Genomic DNA, 22393 nt, shown 5'->3' on the forward strand with positions numbered 1-22393 from the left:
CATTTGGCAAGCCAAAGCAGCATAAAAGGGAGCATTGTACTTAGCCATTGCAGTTAATCACAAGTCAAGGAAGTATTGCCAAAGATGGGAGTTAGTATTGAATCAGTAAAGCCATTAATTGCTTAGACCTCTGAATACCTTTGGGAATAACTAAATCATTCCCTTGTCCAGCCAGTCTGCAGGCTGCAGCACTGCTAGGCGATATAACAGGAGACATGGGTAATGATGAGGGACCTGGAAATGGGACATATGCCATCAACATCCATCTTCATTTAATCAATCTATTTTTAATGCACAAAATATTGGTGAAACTGAAGCAAATCTTGAAGTGAATTAGACTTTGAATTTAGGACTACTTTAAACAAAAGGCAATCTATTACATTCTTCATATGGTGACTAAATCACATAGAGAGCTATTTTGTGGCTACTCATTAGATTCTCAACCACAGTTTGTTACCAATTGCTGGTGGCATGTACATTTTAATGCTGAAATCACTGTATTAAATTGAAGGCTACAGAATACTCCTTATTCTAGCCTTTTACATTTAATAATAGTACACAGTGAATTCTGTTACCTTGAAAAGGTCCAACTGCAATAGCCCCTTCCTGGGTACTGTCAAAGCCATGAGACGTGATCTGTGTTTCGGACAAGCCAAGTCCAGCTGGCAAAGAACGCTTCAGCTCCTTAGAAATGTTTGAATAAAAGGGAATATCCATGTAAAAATCCCAAATAAGGGAACACTTAGGCATAATAGCAGTCTAAGTCATCTTGAAGAAATGTGTTCTACAGTTTGAAATCTATTTTATGGTGTCATGATGTTCTATTTTAATGACAACACAATGCTCAATTACAGCTGTTTCCAGGTTTAAGAGTCCCCTTGTGTAACCTGGACCAATTTATTCCAAACTGGAAGGCATTTTTCAAGACTGATACTATGTAAGTCTTCTGCAAGGAAGAGTTTTCTAATACAGGATTAACTGTTTGAAGAGCTGAGATCAATCACAAATACATTTATGGATAAAACTTCTATTGTCTAATAGTTTAATTAAACAACTGGGGTTGCTTAGATAGAAAAGTTAAGCCACTAAATTATGGCTTGGTATCAAAAATCAGTGCATATCTATGTAGATTGCAGATACAAAAATCTTAGATAATTTAAAATATAATGAGAGTCAATTTTAACAGTCCTTTTCTTTCAGCTATTCTGAAAATAAGTATTTGAGCAACAAACCAGCTGTCCTTGCATATAATCTGCACTCTTGCTTCTGTTTTTGAAATTTCTCCATCAACAAAATAGCTTCTGAATCTACTTTTTTCTATAGTGAATTATGCATTGGAAGTGCCTGGGTGCTTGTGTGATTGTTTAACTCAGTGGTAGTCAACCTGGTTCCTACCGTCCACTAGTGGGCGTTCCAGCTTTCATGCTGGGCGGTACGGGTTTTGTCCTATATTGAAGCACTTTCCTTTTTAAAATTTAATTGACTTCCTTACTTTATAAATCACCATTACTGTGGAACCAGTGGGCGGCTAGAAAATTTTACTACTAACAGAGATACAAAAGTGGACGGTAGGTATAAAAATGTTGACTACCCCTGGTTTAACTGGTGTCAACAAAACCTTACTGAGTAGATGCCTGACTGTACAGTCTACTATTTTACAATAGAATAACAGAGTTGGAAGGGACCTTGGAGGTCTTCTAGTTCAACCCCCTGCCTAAGCAGGAAACAATAGCAATAGCAATAGCAGTTACACTTATATACTGCTTCATAGGGCTTTCAGCCCTCTCTAAGCGGTTTACAGTCAGCATATTGCCCCCAACAACAATCCGGGTCCTCATTTCACCCACCCCGGAAGGATGGAAGGCTGAGTCAACCTTGAGCCGGTGAGATTAGAACCGCTGAACTGCAGATAACAGTCAGCTGAAGTGGCCTGCAGTACTGCACCCTAACCACTGCGCCACCTCGGCCCTACTCCACTTCAAGCAATGGTTATCCAACATCTTCTTAAAAGCTTCCAGTGTATACAATGAATACAATGAACTATACACTTGTCTGTTCTATAATATTTAAGCCAGTCATCAAACTAAAACAATATTTAACTGAATGATGGATGACCATTTGTAATTGACAGGTCAGCAGAATATGACATTTTAATTTGCAGCACATCTGCAAAATCAGACTTTGATAATCTACTGTATTTGCTTGGATAAATAACTGAAATCCTGCCATATTATAGCATTCCACTGGAGGATGAAGACAGAAACAAGCAAAACAAGATCTATGCACAGATAATCCTCGACATACAACCAAGTCAAAGCAGGGAACTTATGATCTGAATTCAAAATTGATGGTTGGGGCCCCTTGAAGGTCCCATGACCAACTTTTATGATCATTACAACATGCAACCTTGATGGGCAGGCTTCATTCAGTCATACGTAATAAGTTACCAGTGTGTGATATGTGCAGAAATCTCTTGGAATTTGTCTAAAAACCTAAATAGTTATGGCCAAATGATATATGTAAGTGTAATTAATTCCGTAGTCAATACATTACCATTATTTAGATGGAACAGAAATATGCATATTAACAATGTTTACAATAGGGTTAAACTATAGAGAAATCCACAAAATTTACAGAAACTGGAATATTGTAAAGATAGCATTGAAACCAGCCTTTGCCATTAAGCATTATAGCACACTTAAAAGATGTCTTTAAAATAAATCCTGACAGTAATTTATTAATGAATCATTTTCTCTTTTTTTCAGTTATGTTACTTTCTGGTTCAGTTGACTAAAATACTATTTTGACTTGCATTGTACCAAAAGAATTTCCCTAGAGCTCGCTGTTTTTCAGATATGAAGGGTGATTACTTCCCCTACCCCAACTGAACAAAGAAGCTTTTTATTTTTAATTGAAGTCGAATTAAGGTGTCTCTAGCACATATCTTCACCATTGATACTGGTGCGTGGCTGGTATTAGTTCTTTTTAAATACCGTATTTTTCGGAGTATAAGAGGCATCCTTTTCCCTCAAAAAAGAGACTGAAAATCTGGGTGCATCTTATATACACTAAATACAGCATTTTTTGCCTCCCAAAGCCCCGCCCCTTCACCAAAATGGCCGTGCATAGCTTGAAGGAAGTTTTCAGAGAGCGCCTGGGGGCTGGGGAGGGCAGAAATGAGTAAAAAACGGGCGGATTTTGCTCAATTCCCCCACCCAGCCCCCAGGAGCATGCTCTTTTCTTGACAAATGCTCTTTTCTTGACAAAAATGGGCCTGTTTTTGTGAAAAATGGGAGGTTTGCAGAGTGCAAAAACTTTTTTAAAAAAATTGCCTCTTCAAAATCATGGTGTGTCTTATACTCTGGTGCATCTTATACTCCAAAAAATACAGTAATTCTTTTCAAGTTTGAGCATAAGAATGTATCCCTTGACTTCCCTGGATCTTTATAAGTTAGTGTGCTGTGCTTTCTGGGGATTTCCATAAATATCACAGATTCTCTCTCAACCCTTTCCACGCCCATGTTCTGGCAACTGCAAAATATTTTCTTATTTCTTACAAAGTGCCAAAGTTTTACAGCAATGAACAATAAGCAAGAATAAAGCTTTGATCATTTACAAGATTCAGTCTTTATGGAAAAGCTGTCAGCTTTAGTTTCAAAGCCTCAATGTTAATGACCATAATAGGCCTGAAAGTATGCCAGAAGTCTGCCTTCATTGTTCATTTGACTGCCTCCAAAAATAAGAACAGACAGACAGATATAGTTTCACCAATTTTTTTTCAAAGTCTGGTTGGCATAGAACACTTGCCAGGCTTATATTTATTCCATTTTAAACTAATGAGATGGCTATTTCAAAGTACAGAATATTCAAAATTGGTACTTATTACTGAAGCTGCGCTTCATCTTAATTTTTCATTTATGTCTGTCTTTTTACCTCTTTTTTAACACCAATATTTATTAGAAGGACATCTGCTGCATCACTTTGCCTCTGAGGTAACATTAATTACTAGTGATCTGGTTTGTACATAACAGTGAGGTATAAGATAATTTCTGACTTCTTCTAGAGAACTTTTCATCCTGGGCCACACTCTCTGTATAAATCTTACTGCTCATCAGAGATGCAGAATTTAAAATTGTAACTTGCTTTTACTAAATGTGTAAAGACTTAACAAACTAATCTTTTTGTTGTTTTGTTACCTACATTTGCTGCGTTTCATTTTGCATAGGAAACAACATTTTTACAATAATAAGGCACAGCCACAATCTTCACGTGCATGTTCAATAACTTGCACAGCCCATAAACATCCCATAAAAACCATATTCATATTTTAATAATGCACCAATTATATCTATCTTGATACATTACATTTTTCAACATTTTCCCAGGACATTAATTTTTATCATTTTCTTTTCTTGGACTTTTACAGCATTCATTTCTGTTCCACTCTTTTACACATCATGAATGCAAATCTCTAAAATAGTCTGTCTAGCATTTTTCACTTCAATTTTTTCATCATCAATTCTATTTTAAATTTCACTCATGCTGCTAGATTGAGCTCCCTTTTTAAACCCTCTACATTTTAAAAACAAAACAGATACGAATGATTGCTTAGTTTGTTCTGTTTTATGTATCGCTCTAGACATAAAATACCCAAATACCCTGACACAAGTTGTCAATTTCTTGGATTGCTTAATCATTAGTAAACCTGCATTATTGTCAAGCAATTCAGGGGATATTTATAGATTCATACCCTGTTATAGTCGAGCTCATGTATGTCTTCCAATTCTCCATTGCTTGTCACAGAAATCTCTGCTGCTGAAGTTTTGGGGGATTCCTGAGCCATTGAGCACGCCTACAATATGAAAAAAGAGCATTAGCTTTCCTCAAACATAATCAATATTCAGTTTTTGGACATTCAGTATTTTTTTCCGGGCAGGGCAGTAAATGGAGGAAATCTTGCTATATCCAAGGTGTATATTATATCATATGTGTATATTATGAGATATGCTGTTACTAAGCTTTGTTTTTTACCTTCAAGTCTGTGTTGACTCTGGGTGACTGCTTGAACTAGTCCTTACTAATTTTTTTGGCAGGCTTGTTCAGAGGTACTTTGCCATTGCTTTTGCCCCCCCCCCTCAAATGGTATGGTTGTTGTGTGCTTTTAAATTGTGTATTGTTTTGTTTGTCTTTTTTATCCCTTATCTGTATCCCCTTCCCTGACTTGGATTGTGAGCCGCCCTGAGTCCCCTTCGGGGAAAAGGGCAGCATATAAGTGCAATAAATTCAATTCAATTCAATTCTTCCTGGGGCTGAGAATGAATGTCTGGCCCAAGGTCATCAAGCTGGCTTCAGGGCTAAGGCAGAATTGAACTCACAGTCTCTTGGTTTCTAGTTCCCTTAACTCAAACTTGATTTCATTGACGGTCGCATCAGGGTTGTGTTTAACTTTGGGGAGCTGTGGTGGGTGTGGCCAGTATGATGTCATTCATGTCAGGGCCACCTGTGGCTGCCCCCCAACCTCCATTTTCACTGGCAGAGGGTTGCAGGAAGCTGTCCCAGCCAAAAATGGAGATTGGGAACCTGTTTTCGCTGGTAGAGGCACCGTGGGCCGGTCATTTGCTGTTTTCAGGCTGACCCCACGGGCCAGAGCTAAGCATCCTGCAGGCCAGATCCAGCCTGCGGGCTTTGAGCTTGACACCCCTGCCTTAACCACTACACCAAATTGGCTCTCTGTTACTATATTGCTGGAATCTAAATAAGCAACTATGCATCCATTGTCGGGGTTTCCCACCACAACAGTATATTTATTTATTTATGAAATTTATAGTCTAAAGTTACCCCCTAGCATATGACATATGTAGAATGACATATAATCACAATATAAAATTACAATCTAGCACAGTAGTTATGAATAAATGATGCTGAAAGAATGTAAGTGAATCACACCATAAGTATTAATAACTCAATATTTATTAAGTAATAAGTATTATTGTCATATGTTAATTAAATTATTAATGTGCTATAAGCATATCTGATCATGCAAAATAGACAGTCTCAATGGCACATGAAACTGTATTGCTCAATTTCTCCCTTCAAACTTACAGAGAATTAAAAGACAATTATTATAGTTTTCTTGTATCCATGTGAGTCTTGGAACGCTTAGGATGAACCACAACTAGCAGCATCCCTTACCCTTAGCTACTCTGACTAGTACTGATAAAAGATGTACATTAGAAACATTAGGAGGGCTTAGTGTCCCAGTCTAAACAAGTAATGTTTACAACAAATGTTAACCTCACTGTGATGGGTGGTTGTTGGGATGAGTAAAAAATACTCACAATATAAACCAAAAGTATATACTCCTCGTAGGCTCACCCAAGGCATGAAGGTGATACTAGGCACCCAACTAAAGCAGGCAGCACCTATACCAGGCAGCATTAACGGGAGAAAGTGATCCTGTATTTTATTAACAAAATTACATGAATAGATGAGTTAAAGTAACTGACAATATAATACCAGATCACTGGCCTCTCCATTGCTTAATATGCTACTGAGGAAGAACTTAGGACTTTTAGGGGTAAGAATGGCTTATTATTAATCTGATACCACTGGACAATATAGTTCAGATGAAAAGAATCAATTATATAATGACATCAGAATGGAATTAAACACCTTCATTCAGAAGTTCATAGTTCACTATTCAGAACATGAAAAATAAAGATGAAACAGCATCGTTTTCATAGTTAGGTGGAATATAGTAAGGCATTACTTGGAAACACTTTGGTCAATGACCAAACAATATCAAATAGATTGTGTGGACAACTCTTTTGTATGTGCCACTGATGGAAAAGTGGAGGTTGATAAGTTTAATGGTCAACAGACCATACAAGCAAGAAGTGATCTTTGTAGTTGGAGACTGGAATACCAAAATTTGAAATAATAGGGAGGAAACTGTAGATGGGTTGTATGATGTAGAAAACGGAAATGAAACCAATTAAATTACTTCTTCATTATAGCAGGGGTAGCTTTGCTTTGCTGGCTGAGGAATTCTGTGAGTTGAAGCCCACAAGTCTTAAAGTTGCCAAGATTGGAGACCCCTGAATTATAGTATTCAAGTAATCAAAATGAAAACCCACCCTCCTACACACATACCCAAACACACATAAGAAAGAAAAATGACAAAATTAGTGGTAGAAGAAGATAGAAATATTGTTTTAACAGTAAAAACATGGCCAGGGACTGATTGTGGAACAACACATCATGAAGTAATCATTTGCAACTTCCAAGTCAAATAAAAGCAGGACAAAATTGATTAGTTACCAATATACAGCATTTTGAAAGCCCACACCAGGCCTGAAATTCATTATTAGAGAATCAGAGAAACTATAGAATGAAATCAAGGCTGTTAAGGATGACTATGAAAAGAGATTGCAAAAGACTAAGAAATATTAGAGAGCAAATTGAATATCAGAACAAATTAGGAAAATGGCCAAGAAGAGAAACCAAAGCCAAGAAAGATAAAGATCACAAGGAGGAATTATACAAAGCGTTTCAGAGAGCTGTTACAAGAGACAAGTAAAGATACTAAATATAGAAACAGGGAACATTTCCAAAAGATTTCTGAACTTAGAAAGACCTTTTAACTTCAAATTGGTATTCTGAAGATCAATAGACAATAGACTGTAAGGGATTCAAGTAAGATGAAATGAAGATGGAAGAAGTACACTGAAATTTTGTACAGTAAATTTATTAACTTTCAAGATTCCTTAGAACAAAGTTTTCAAAACTGTGAGATGCTGACGGAGTCCAGGGGAAGTGTGAAGAACCTTTTAGTCCATTATTATAAATCCACTTTTCCCAAAGTTCGTTTGTTTCCCAAATTATATTGATTTTGTTGTTCATTTGTGCTCATTTTGGTGTTGAGATTTCTAGGGACAGTGTATACTAAAGAGAGATATGATGGTAAAAAGTTCAGAAGCTCTACTTTAAAAGATATTCCCTATTTACAAGAAGCTCTGGTTCCAGAAGATGAAGTTAAATTAATGTCTGGTCATTATTTATTTATTAGATTTGTATGATCATCAACCCATCTCAGAGCACAACTCTGGGCAGCTCACAACAAAAATTAGTAAAGGTTACAGAACATGAATAAGTCAATGTTCCAACCAAACTATGGTAACAAATCTGGAGATTGACAGTCTGACCAATCCAATTAAAAGATTGACGCATATGTATCAATGTCAAAGAAAGATTTAACAGATTGTGCAAACTATCATACACTATTCTTAATTTCACATGGTATCAAAATAATAGTATCTTCAAATGCAAACTAAACCCATATATGGAAAGGCAAATATTGGATGTTCAAGATGGTTTTAGAAAAGGGCAAGGAACAAAAGACATTATTGTAGATTCACACTAGATAATTGAGAAGCCAAAGAACAACAACAAAAAAGATAAACATGTGCTAAATTGATTACAGAATGGCGTTATATTATGTTGACATCAAGCTATGGGCTGTCCTTATGAAAATGGGAATCCGACAACATCCCTGTCCTTATAAAAAAACTTATACATAGGTCAGGAAACCACTGTCTGGACAGAAAATGGCAACACAGATTGATTCCAGGTTGGCAACAGAATGCATACTTAAGCAGTGATGAGCTTTTGGGCTGAAAGGCCATGGTCTAGTTTGGCCATTTAGACAACAGTCGCCCAGCCTGAAAACTCATTACTACTTAATTGATGGCTGCTATGAAAGTTGTACCAGTATACAACTACATATTCTTTCCTTATTTATCCAACCTATATGCTGAATATATATTGAGGAAGACTGGATTGGAAGATGAGCATGGTTTTAATACTGGAGGCAAAACATCAATAACCTGTGCTGATGATGAAAATGTAAATGTAAATGATCTGCAAGCTCTAGTAATGAAAGATACAGAGTAAGGAAGATGACCTAATAAAGCTGACAGAAAATCAAGAAGCACAGTGAAAAAAATGTGACTAAGATTAGAAACAGAAAGCCAAATCAATGACAACAAGTAAGGTGTGTACTATTTCTGTCTTTTTGTTGTTGTTGATATGTTCTGTTACATTAATAAACCTGTTTACTCTCTTGAGATTTATTTTTGGAGTAATACAGGTAGGGACCACTGGTTCAGTGGCCATTCAAAGTTGCAACAGTGCTGAATCAGGAGTCTTATGGCCAATCCTTAAATTCAAGCACTTGGAGACCAGTGCACAACACTTGCAGTGCCCCCACGCTCACATGATTGCTATCCGCAACATTCATTGCCAGCTTTCGAAAGGCAAAGCTAGCAGGAAATTGCAAGCCATGGTCATGTGACATTGTACTTAATAAACCCATGGTCCAATTAACAACAGCAACCAGAAGTGCCACTGTAAGTCAGTGGGGTCATATTATTATTATTATTTTGCTATATGATATTACTCAGTTGCAGAATTTCTGTCCCAATTATGGCAGGGGATTAACTGGGGATTTCCTATTACCTGTTTGGTCAATGTGTATTATATCTAGGATGCAATTCTTTAGGCATTCAACTAAGGTAGTATTGCTGCAAAAAATTATAATCTACATTCAAGAAAGAAATTGGTCTGTATTTCTCTGATCATTCTGTTATTTGTAATTTAAACCTATACAACGCCTCTTTCCATATTGGCCATATTGTCTTTGCCCCTTTAATTTAATTCCTTGTTTGTCATTGGTTGCAACAGTTCTTCTCAAATTCTTTATAATATTTAGCTCTCAACCAGAAATCTGATGGTTTTCCAAGTCTGATTTTTTTTTAAAAAAATGCTTCTTTTGTTTGACACAGAGTACCAACATTAAGGAACCAGCATCTAAGAAATATGTTATGTAGTACTTAATTGGGTAGCAATAGAGGGCTCCAAAAATATTCAGGTCTCATAATGTATCTGTATCTACAAAAATCAGCAATGGTTTTTTCCCTGTAACTTTTTGAGTAAGGAAAAATTGAGATCCAAGGGAAAGAGAACAACTAGAAGTGAGCCTGATGGATTGGACTATAGCAATGATAGATACATCACTGTAGGGCCTTTGTTTCCAGGTTGGAGACATATCATCCTGGAGAAAACCTATGTAATTACAAAGAGGTTACATATAATCAGTCAAATCATTTCTTGGGAAATCATATTTTCTTTAAGGTACATTGATTTTATGAGCCAAATCCTGTTACAACGATATTTTTACATATTATAAAAATTAGATTTAATTAATCTGAAACTATTCTACACTGTTTGTGGTAATGACTCACACAAAACATGCACACAGGGTGATTCCCCCCCCCCACTTTAAGTCTTATTGGTATGAGAGAAAACTAATAGGCATTACTTTTAGTCATCCAAATATGAAAGAACTTTCTGATAACAACTGTAATGCAGCCTATCTAGGGAGCTTGTGGTTTTTCCACCTCTGGGAGTTTTAAGAGTTACAATGATTACATTTAAACTTTTGTAATGTCTTTTTTTCAATCACGTGTTGACCATTACAGTCAATCAGTATCTGTTATCCTGTACCTGACATTTTTCCCCCTCCCATCTCGCAGAGGGATTGCTTAAGCATATGTTCTTAAACAAGGATGATCCCCCTAAAAAGTGCCAAGGGCAAATTTAAAAGCTCAGTTCTGTGAAAGAAATAAGAATCCTCCCTGCTGTCTGAAATCAACCAGAACCTAATCAGTTTCATACTAAAGGCTTTTTTTTGCCTTCTAAATGGTTAGCAGCTCAAAGCTGCAAGCGCATAGGCAAGCAACTGGTGCTAGCACACTTTTCTCAATGTGTCTACCTCACTGTATGTCTTAGTCTCTTGTAATCCCTTTCTTTCCAATGAATGTAAACACAAAGATTTTATTTTTTTGTTAATTATCCCAATGCTGGGAGCAGCATTCCAAAGGGCAGGGGGTTGGGAAAAGGGGCTATACGATTTGCCCTTCTACCTAGCTTCCTCATGAGTTCAGTTGCTGCTGTTTGGGCTCACTCAGCTGTTTGGGTCACATCCTTTTGACATTGTAAAGCAAAAGAAAGCTCAAAATTGTAAACACTCCTGACCACATGATTTTTCACTTAGTGACTTTGCTTAATAACCAAGTTGCCTGTCCAAATTGTTTGTTTTATTTGTTTCCAAAACCCTGCTACATTCCAGGCCTTAACTTGGATGTTATTTTTCCCCTCTGAAATAATGATAATCTCTAATGTATCTACTATAGTTTTGAGACTGATATTTAGTTATATATACAAATAAGGTTTGTATGAGTTTCTAATCCCCTGGTCCTAAACCTAACAGGGCTCACCCTTCATTCTTAAAAATGCCACACCGAGTTCACTCTGTTCAGCATTATTTATTTCTTTTGCAGTACCCGTAGAATTTTGGAGCGATCATGAAGGGTTACCTCTTTCATGAAGTGAAGCTCTGTGCTCAAGGACCTTTGCTTTTAAACATACACAAATATTTCATCTAAATATACTGAAACCAGGAGTGGGTTGCTGCTGGCATTACTGCCGGTTCAGTGCGTGGACAATTTTGCTTGCGCATGCGCAGTTGCCCAAAAATAGATCTGTGCATGCTCAGAACCTTAAAAAAAGGGGGGGGAAACAAGACGCCCTGACTGGAGAACCGGTTCAGAGGCGTGGCAGGCATGGGTCGCTGCCAGTTCTGGCGACCCAGGCCGGAAAACCACTACCGGTTTGGCCAAACTGGTCCGAGCCAGTAGGAACCCACCTTTGATTGAAACTTATAAACAAGTAATTTTAAATGCAATACAGTTGAACATAGTACAGAAGTGCAGATTTGAAAAAATCAAATTGTTCTACAATTCCCCACAAATATCATTTGAAATTGTTCAGCGCCACCCTAATATTATTGGGGAAATATGCGTTAGCTGCATATTGCGTTAACGGCATATTATAGATGATGTATTTGTCCAACCTGTTCACAAAAGAGAACAATGTTTTCTCGTATTAAGCAGAAATGTATCACAGAAGTTTGCATAGTTGGGGGATTACTTTGCCATGAGTAATTATTTGCTCTAGATAAGCAGCTAATGACAAAGATTGTGTGTGCTTAACATGTCTTTCAACAACTCAAAAATATTGAACTGATATTCTTATAATAATTGAAGATGCCCTTGAATTTATTACTGAAATGAAGCTACATTTAAAATTTAAAAATATACAAGTATGTTGTAGTACATATTAGCAATAATTATTACTACTGCTATTCCTTTTTTGTCTTTTAATGTCTGAGTATTCTTCAAGAATGTAGGATCTAGACTGGTATACAATCTATGTCACACAAATAATACTGTATGTTGTGTGTGTATAAATATTGCTGAATATGTATGTATGTATGTATATGTGTATGTGTGTATGTGTATGTATATGTGTGTGTGTGTGTGTATATATATATATATATACACACATACACACACACACACACACACACATATATATATATAGAATATAGAACTGAAAGCAATTTAACTGGTCCCAGAGTGCCCTCATGTGGAAGCTGTTGAACACTCAAGGGCTTTTATTAAAAATATTATTTGTAATGTTTCACTGGAAAGAAAATGAACAATTTAGAGTGGTAGAATTGAAGACTCAAAGCAAAGGCAAATTTTTTCAGGTTGAAGAAAATATTAGAATCTGTATTCAAAGAATTTATTGGAATAATATGTATTACAATTTATGAAACTATTCCCTCTGTAGTTAATAATTTCCCTATTTTATTACATTAAATATTGCAATTAAGTAAAAAAACTTTTGGGTGGCATTCAAGTCTTGGAACTGCATTTCTCCTTGGCTCTCATATGGTCCTAGGAGACTGTAACCTGCCTTGAGTTAAGAATCCCCCCAAATACTACTTTATAATACAGGCAGTTCCTGGATTAAGAACATCAGATTTACAGACTTGTGAACTAGGCCACCAGTTACTCAAATTGGTGGGTGGCATTCTCCTTCCTTGAGCCAACAAACCGCTGATAGCCACGCAATCTTTTCATGAACCACCTAAGTCACAAGTTTTTAAGACACAACCTGTTTTCAGCAATTCATAAAAACACTGTGTGACTTCAGCAATTTTGCAGCTCAAGGAAGAACTGCCATTTTTTAGTAACAGCCAGTCCACTTCATAAATACACACTCTGCTCTGTATACAAATCTGAGTTAAAGACAGGCTTAGGAATGGACTTGCTCTTAAAATGGAGACTCCCTGTACATCTTCTTGCTACTGTAGACATTCTAGGTTGTTTACGTGGTTTTAACAACCATGGTACTCTCACTAAAATTAACAGCAAGGTGGATCCCTGAGCTCATTACAATGCCCAAGAGAAGGAATTTCGATCTGTCAACTAATTAAGTGTTTAAATTTACAAAAGTGTGCATTAAGTTAGTCCTTCGTTGGCTTTTTCTACCTATCCAGTTATTCCATATTACTACCATGTCAAACGGAATGTGGTAAATCAAGTATTATTTTCAAACATGAGGCTCATATGCTCAAATAATTTGCTTTTAGAATAAATTATATCTTATTTCAAACAATTAAACTTTAGGATGGGTATAATGTGAGAGATGAGGAATATTATTCCCACAATAATGGAAACATGCTTTATAATTAATTTTAATATTTGTATTCACCCGAGTCACAAGATTTTTCACAGTGACAAGTTTCAAAGTTCACAATTTAAAAAAAATTAAAACAGTACATAAACTCTAAACCCCAAATCTTAAAGAGTAGGCTACTTAAAGATAAAAATTAAATTAGAAATTAAGAAATATAACTGCAGCCATTGTAGGGCAGTCCAACTCTTAACTCTTACTTGAACTACAAAATGTTTGGTGAAACAGAATAATTGCAATGGCCTTCCTAAAAATAGTGTAAGAGCTATTTGCGTCCCTGGTTAGCTTTTTCACAATAACAAGCACGCTCAGGGTTATTAATCAGTCCCAGTTTAACCAGTCATGTTTTTCAGCATTTACTAACAATATTTATTAAAGGTATAAATATGTTTTTCAAATGTTTAAAAGAAATCCAGAACTTTCCAAATGTTTAAACCTAAGTAGACCAATTATCAATACAATACAATACAATACAATAAAACAGCAGAGTTGGAAGGGACCTTGGAGGTTTTCTAGTCCAAACCCCTGCCTAGGCAGGAAGCCCTACACCGTTCCAGACAAATGGATATCCAACATCTTCTTAAAGACTTCCAGTGTTGGGGCATTCACAACTTCTGGAGGCAGAGCCGAGATGGCGCAGTGGTTAAATGCAGCACTGCAGGCTACTTCAGCTGACTGCTAGTTCGGCTGTTCAAATCTCACCGGCTCAGGGTTGACTCAGCCTTCCATCCTTCCGAGGTGGGTAAAATGAGGACCCGGATTGTTGTTGGGCGCAATATGCTGACTCTGTAAACCACTTAGAGAGGGCTGAAAGCCCTATGAAGCGGTATATAAGTCTAACTGCTACTGCTATTGCTAAGCTGTTCCACTGATCAATTGTTCTAACTGTCAGGAAATTTCTCCTCAGTTCTAAGTTACTTCTCTCCTTGATTAGTTTCCACCCATTGCTTATTATAAAAGTCTTCTATATACCACAATCAAAGAGACTCTATCCTTACATTTAAGCATAATGAGCACAACTGATACAAGCAGTCCTTGACATACAATTGTTTGTATAATGATCATTTGAAATTAATATAAAAAAGTGATTTTTGACCATTTTTCACACTTACAACCGTTGAGGCATTTCCATGGTCACATAATCAAAACACTTGGCAACTGACACATATTTATGACGGTGGCAGTGTCCCGGGGTCATGGGATCAGCTTTTGTGACCTTCTGACAAGCAAAGGCAATGGAGATGCCTGATTCTCTTAACAACCCTGTTACTAACTTAATAATTGCAGTGATTCACTTCACAAGTATTGAAAGAAAGGTCATAAAATGGGGCAAAAATTATTTAACAAATGTCTCACTTAGAAACAGACATTTTGGGCTCAGTTGTGGTTGTAAGTTGAGGACCACCTGTACAGGAACAATGCTGTATAGCTTGAAATATATTTTTTTGTCACATAATCTGAATGACGTTTAAAACTGTTCATTAATACTGCATAGCACAGTCTCTGGTGTCTTTTCTGCATCTCATCATGTTACTTTGCAAGAAGCTAAACAGAGACCAAATAAGCTATTTCAAAATAAAAGAAAGTGACCTTTCTACAGAATCAATAACTGTTCCTCAAACATCATATTCAAACAGCTCACTAGGTTACTTTGCAAGAAGGCAAACAGGAACGAAATAAGCTATTATTCAAAATAAAAGAAACTCACTACAGAAAAAAACTAACTGTCCTTCAAACACGGGATGAGAAAAGCCATCTACCTCATGAGAATGCGCCTAGAGCGTTTATGCACTACATACTACATGTTTTACTAAGTAACTAACATAAAATCCTATCAAAGGAGAGAGGATGGGGTTACCTATAGACAAATGTGTTCATTGGTAAGCATTGAAACAATCTGGATCAATATGCATCCATTCTGCAAACCTGCCAGGTAATAATACCAACAGTGCCTGCCCCAAAAGTAGGAATATTTTTAGCCAATCATTTTTGGATTAATATTAATATAATAGAAATGGGATTCAATTTGTTTTTCCTGTTAAAGGATTGGTTGACTTATGAATAGCTATCACTATATGTACCACCCAATCACCTCAGAGTCAGACTGGATTTCTTTTGGAGCCTGGTGAAGTTCATCAATTGTTGGGGAACTCTTGCTGTATTCTGACATACCTGAAATGAAACAAGTTGAGCATGCATTATTTTTTTTAAAGTAACTAAATGTATTCCAATGAAGCTCCTATAAGAGGTTATAATTTGCTTTATTATATATGCATATATAAATATGTATTAACACACCACACCACATATGAAAGCCAATTTGGTGCAGTAGTTAAGGTGCTGGCCTAGAGATTGTGAATTTTAGGTCTCCTTTAGGCATAAAAGTACATAAAACTCTTTCTCTCAGCCCAAAACACCTCACAGGTTATTGTTGTGGGAAAATAGGAGGAGGAAAGTGTATTAAGGTTTAGGTTTAGGTTTATTGGTTTTGTATGCCCCCCACTCCCGAAGGACTCCGGGTGGCTCACAATAAACAGGGAAGTATTAAGTTATGTTCACCACCTTCAGTAATTTATAAAAAGGTACGATAAAAATCTAATAAATAATAATTATACATTTCAACAATTAATAGCTCTTGGAAACTTCATGACTAAGAGGACTAAGAGGAAGGAGAATATTTACAAACTAGATAAGACAAAATCTTTTTAGATATTGTCCCTATTTCTTTTAAACCATAACTCATAGCAATCAAGGAAGGGGAAAAAGAAGTAGAGAAAGTTATTTAGGGCAGTCCCATTGTGTTTAGTTTGATTGGAAAAAAGCCCCAAAAAATGCAAGGTCTATTTTTATATCAAAACAACTAAACAAATACAAGAATACAAGATTATAGAGTTGGGAATGTTCTGCTTCAGATAGTCTACTATTTTAGGAGCTTAATTTTTCCCCATGACTTCTGCTGTATGTTAGTTTAAAATGTTTTTAGTTTAAGCATTAAATGTTAAATAATAAATGAATCCCAAAAAGCAATTTTGAGAGTGGTAGATCAACTATGGTAAAGGTACAATTTTTTTTGTCTGAAATGAGTCATAAAAACTTCCTGATCTGGCCACTATCCAGTGTTTGACTACAAACAGCTGGCCTGGGCTTGTTGATAGTTCATAATGGAGTCATCTGAAGATAATTCTTTAGACAACTGACTACTGAGCCAACAATCCTCCAACAATTCAGCAAGGTCAAACTCAGGATTTGAGCCAGAATCATTACACAGTAGATCTGGAAGATTCTGATTTAGACTCACATATGCAATACTTAACCCATGTTAAAGGTACTAGCAATCACCAAGGGAGTTGCCACAGCAACTTAACATTGCTGTGGGCAATTAAAATCTAGCCAACAGTACCCCCATGGCTAAATGACCTTGCGGCCAGGATAGACCTATGGAGCATCATTAAATAATAGCAATAGCACTTAAGACTTATCTACCGCTTTACAGCCCTCTCTAAGCGGTTTACAGAGTCAGCATATTGCCCCCAACAATTTAGATGCTCATTTTATCCATCTCAGAAGGATGAAGGCCTTGAGCCTAGTGAGATTTGAACTGCCAAATTGCAGTCAGCCGGCAGTCAGCAGAAAGTAGCCTGCAGTACCACACTCTAACTACTGCGCCACTGTGGCTCATAATATAGGGAAATTCAAGTTCTACTATAAAATTCTCTAAGATCAGATGTGTTGCTTATGAGTCTGTGTAACTAACTATCAAACACTAAACCCTAATTGCCTGATCCATCATATTGATGTATTAACTCTTCAAAGGCTGGCCTCCAACATTTCTTATTTTTCTCTCCTGGAACTTTGCCTAATATAGGGAGTGTTTGGGTTTTTGACTTCTAGATGGGCTTAACTATTTTTTTTTTTATGTAATGTTCCTGCTGTGAGTTCTCAAACTGTCACTCAAACCTAGGACAGATTGTGGAGTATTAATTTACACTATTTAACCAGTGAAATAAATTGGAGAGATAATTTACATCAAGACATGCTTACTAAGATGTTTGCATTTTCCTCTACACCAGGGGTGTCAAACTGGCAGCCCAGGGGACAGATGCGTCATGCACAGGTCACACTCACCCTAGCTCCACAAAGGGGAAAAAGTCATGAAACAGCAACACCCCTATGCTCTACACAATACAGAAAGATTTCAGAAATTCTCCAAACTTTACTTATGTTGATATTTATCAACTTGATTAAAGAGTATTTCAGTTGTATGTAGGCCTACAAATAGCTTTAATTAACTTGCTGATTATTAGGAGAAAATGAGATTTCAAAAGAATAAGAAAGAAAAAGCCCTATTTTCTTCTTCCTCATGGAACTTGCTCTTATACAATTTCTGAGCAACATCATAAGTCTCTATTTTAGGCTGGATAAGCTTGAACAAATACTTTAAGAGTCACAAACTGTTCTGTCCTCATTTCAAAGTATATTACAGGAACTGCACATTTTAAAAATTAAATGGACAAGCTAAAGAGCAGGAACTGAGTTAAGGGCATATAACAGTATAAAGTATTTGACAATGCTTTTATTATATGGCATGTACCTGTTTATGCACCTACAGGCACCTGTTAAAAATGTTTTATGTTGGCATCTTTATATCTAACCTTAAAATATAGATGCAAATATATTAAATTAATGTACTAGCTTTACAATTACCAAAGTAAGAAACTTCAATCCTTAAACAATCCTTTTACTTCTTTGCATGCAATGAAAACTAGGATCTATACTTACAAAATTAAGCAGTGGAACAACACTCTTTCATAGCTAAAACTTCTCTGTAACTGATATTTCTACTTAATCACTTCCTACAAACTCAAACACGGGAGAAGTAAAACTGCATTTGTTGAACCATTCAACACACATTTACAGGATAATTTAAACTAAATATGATGACTATAAAACACTTTTACAGCACGGAAGCAAGGAAGAGAAAACAAAACTGTTTTGGACTTTTACAGATTTGCAGAAGAAGAGTACTACTGGAAGCACTACAAATAAATTAGGATCTTTAAAATATTACTAGATAATTCATTCCCCATTGGGTCATCATTTAAGAGATATCTCTTTATGTAAAGAGCAAAACAGAATCAACACAGGTGGGCAAAAAAGCAGCAGGGAGGGCAAGGTCTTCCAACTTCCTGCCAGCTTTCATATTAAGTTTCCTTATGAGAAGCTAACAGGGAGCATCAGAAATCTATGTTCCTTCTTTAGGAAAGGTCTGTAGCAGAGATGCTGTGTGAATCGTGAAGAGCACATAGACAGCATAGGGTGCTGGGAAGCATGCCTGGGACGAGAGTGCAGTGCGGGTCAGGTAAAGGGTGGTGTAGGTCAAGAAGGGTGCAAGGGAGTCACGGGAATATATAAGAGGCGCAATGCAGGTCAAGTAGAACATGTGGAAGGGTAGCACAGGTCAAGAAGAATGCCTAGGGGTTGCAGAGGTCTTGGACTGGGAGTGCTGGAGAGTGCTTAAAAAGTGCTGCATAGGTCATGGGCAGTACATGGAAGTCATAGCATGGGTCAGGAAAGCTGTGGGAGGATGTGCCAAGGAGGTTTGATTTTTTTAAAAATCAAAAACTATGAAGCTATTTTAAAATCATTTACCATTCATCCACCAATCTTGAGCATGCGGGTTGCTGTTTTTGCATTATTGTCTAATATTGACCATTGTAACTGTTATGTGTTAAACAGAGTAGATGAAGGCAAGGAAAAACAAGATGTTTACTTGTATTTTATCAATAAAGTGTGCTTTCTGACTCTTGCCGGATTCTATATATTTGCTGTGTAAATTCATGAATGGGCATTAAAAGAATGCTAACTGCATAAATTTGATTTAGTTTGGTCTATTGTAGAGGATAAAAATAATGGCCTTGAAGGACAAAAGAAAGATCTGCTACCAGGGCAACAAATAGATAAACAAAATCTGAACCCAAACCAAAAAAGTACTGTAATCTGTGCAAATGGCTCTGTTTAGGTTCACCATCACTGCTGTATACTGTCTTCTCACCAAGATTAGTCTTGTATATACTGACAGCTAAAGCCTTATTTGCCTGAACATGCCCACAAAACATTTCAGTCATCATTAAAAATTATTGATTGTGTTAAATACAGCTATTACTGTACTTAATAGCAAACTTCTGTTTTTTAACTGAATGAGAAACAGTGATTGCTTTTATATAAGTAAACACATAGGATTAGCAATGTATATGCATTTGTGATAGATTGTGATCACCCCTTATAATAGAATGAAGCAATCACTGTCTATAGGTAAGTAAGAAGTTATAATAGATTCGTGTACTTTGTGCTGTATCAGCTGGGACATGCTATTTTGTTTAGCAGATGGCAATTCAGGAAGTCATTTTAAGTCTTCATTCAAAGCATACATATAGTGTAATTTTTAAAGCCATAGTGTATCAGCTTAAGGCATTAAAGGAGCACAGCCTGATGAAATTACAGCTTTATGTAATTTCATTCAGAAATTTTGATGGCATTTTTTAAAAAATAAGCCATTTATCTAGCATTACTTTCCAGGATGTTCTCATCATGCTTCCCTGCCATAAAATACATTGCAATATAGCAGTGGTTTCAACCTGTGCAAACAATTCCCTCACCACTGTCAAACTATTCACTGCATTACTATTACTTAGTCTTCTCATCATTCCTATCACCCATCTCCTCCCACTTATGACTCCATGACCATAACTTTGTTGCTTGTAGCCTTACTATTTATATTGATATTGTTTCCCCGATTGCTTATTTGCACCCTATGACTATCATTAAGTGTTGTGCCTTATGATTCTTGTCTTTTTATGTACACTGAGAGCATTTGCACCAAAGACAAATTCCTTGTGTGTCCAATCACACTTGGCCAATAAAGAAATCAATTCTATTCTATTCTATTCCTAATTCTATTCTATTCCCTATTCTATTCCCTATTCTATTCTACTCTCAACAACAACAAAAAACTACTGCCAGCTTTCCCTATGGCAACTTTTAGATGACCACAACACACACGTTTCCAAACGTTTGGTCAGAATTGCCTAAAACACCAAGCAATGAAAAAGCAAAGCAAAAGCAGGAAAGATATGAGAGGGGGGGGGGAGGAACCACCCTAATTCAGTGCATTCACAAATAAGCTGAAATTCCCAGAGTACTTCCTGCTGTTTCTGCATCCATATCTGCCCCGCCTGCTTCACGGTAAGATCACGAATCCGGGTGTGTAGCAAGGATTGCGCCTCCTTTTTTTTTTCCGGCCAAAGTTTCAGGTTTCTTTTCTTTCTTTCTTTTTTTAAAAAAAGAAAGTGAGAAGCGATTGTTTGTAAAATGAGCCAAACTTCCTCCTTCTGACGGTCTATATGCGGGGGGGAGGGGAGCTGCCCCCTGATGACCCGTCGGGAATCTTACAGGTGATACGATCCAGGTGCTAAGAGGAAGGGCATCCCCCCCTCCCCATCCATCATCCCCCGACGGCAAGCCGTCTCCACGGGCAACGAAGACACGGGGAGGGGGACGATTTCGTGGCTGCCCTGCACCCTCCCGGCCACCCGCTTCTCCCTGCCCACCTCCCGTATTCCCCGGCGAAGAGCAGAGGCTGCCGCTAACCGGCTCGCCTTCCACCCTCTCTTTCTCTCTCTCTCACCGTCGCGCCTTCTTGCTTCTCTGCCGGCAGCGCCAGAGAAAACTCAGCTTAGGTCGGTCTTCCTCCGCCTTTTTTTCTAATCCTTTCTCGCCCAGAACTCCGGCAGAGATCGGAACTGAGTGGACGGAAGTGGCGGCTCAAGACTCAACTCTATCGTCTTTGCTCTTTCCCCAAGTGGGACCCTTCTAGAAGACCGCTACGCGTGGCATAGTGTCTTTTCCGCGAGCGGTAACAACATCCGGGTCTGCCCCAGTCGCATGCGTTCTTTTCTTAAGGGAGTCCCTTCGGAGCAGACATTTTCAAACCTGGCAACTTTAAGACTTGTGGACTCCAATTCCCAGAATTCTCCAGCCAGTATAGCTGGCTGGAGAATTCTGGGAATTGAAGTCCACAGGTCTTAAAGTTGGCAAGTTTGGGGACCCCCTGCGTTGGAAGAAAGAGCCCAAGTAGGAAGGATCATAGACTCCGGGAATGGTAGAGATGCTTCCGAATCTCAAGGAAACGAGTGGAAAGGGACTTTCCTAGAATAGACCCAGTGAGTGAGCTTCGCCTAAGGCGGTGTCTCAAAGGGGAATAAAATGTTAAGGTTCCACGTTTCTCTTTTCTAGAAGAGAGGCTGCGGCTGAGATTTTGCAAACAGCTTTTGTAAAGAGCAATCTATATATATTTTTTCTCTTACTCTTTATCAATATGCAGCTTTCCTAGATCTAGAAAGTAAATCTAGAAAAGCTGCATATTGATAAAGAGCAAGGGAAAAATATATAGATGCCTTTGAATTATTGGTTTGGAGATTATCTAAATTTAATAGGATTACTATGGATGCAAGAAAATCCAGTCAATCAATTGCAGAAGAAGTAAAATATTACTATTTAAGATCATAATCAAAAGTCACATATTTTGGCATATAATATGAATATAAAATTGGGATTGCTGAAACGCCACCCCAAGAACCATCAGAAAAAATAAATAAGTAAGGGCAACAACGGAAAGGAGGGAGGATGAGGAGGGAAAGGAAGAAAAGTTAAAGCAGAGAAAGTAATGGTGGGG

The 22393-nt window shown here is 37.3% G+C and overlaps 1 protein-coding gene across 3 annotated transcripts in view; it reads right to left on the reverse strand.

Annotated features, from left to right (window-relative positions):
• The window catches only part of ARFIP1 (ARF interacting protein 1), a 45795-nt gene extending 24211 nt beyond the window's left edge, over positions 1–21584 (reverse strand). Inside the window, exons 1-5 of one of the 3 annotated variants that reach the window (XM_014076457.2) lie at positions 21347–21581; positions 15755–15834; positions 4751–4852; positions 576–684; positions 139–234 (exon numbers count right to left, since the gene is read on the reverse strand). In XM_014076457.2, coding sequence (XP_013931932.2) covers positions 139–234; positions 576–684; positions 4751–4852; positions 15755–15832 — 385 coding nt within the window. In that variant the 5' untranslated portion in view covers positions 15833–15834; positions 21347–21581. Of the gene's footprint in view, positions 1–138; positions 235–575; positions 685–4750; positions 4853–15754; positions 15835–21346 lie in introns of all 3 variants that reach the window. The other 2 variants (XM_014076458.2, XM_087724300.1) reach the window with 2 other exon arrangements.
• Between the last annotated feature and the right edge of the window lie 809 nt (positions 21585–22393).

The sequence above is a fragment of the Thamnophis sirtalis genome, unplaced genomic scaffold, assembly GCF_051295495.1.
Source record: "Thamnophis sirtalis isolate CommonGarterSnake01/CBP01778 unplaced genomic scaffold, rThaSir2_p1.2 scaffold_10, whole genome shotgun sequence".
NCBI lineage: Eukaryota > Metazoa > Chordata > Lepidosauria > Squamata > Natricidae > Thamnophis > Thamnophis sirtalis.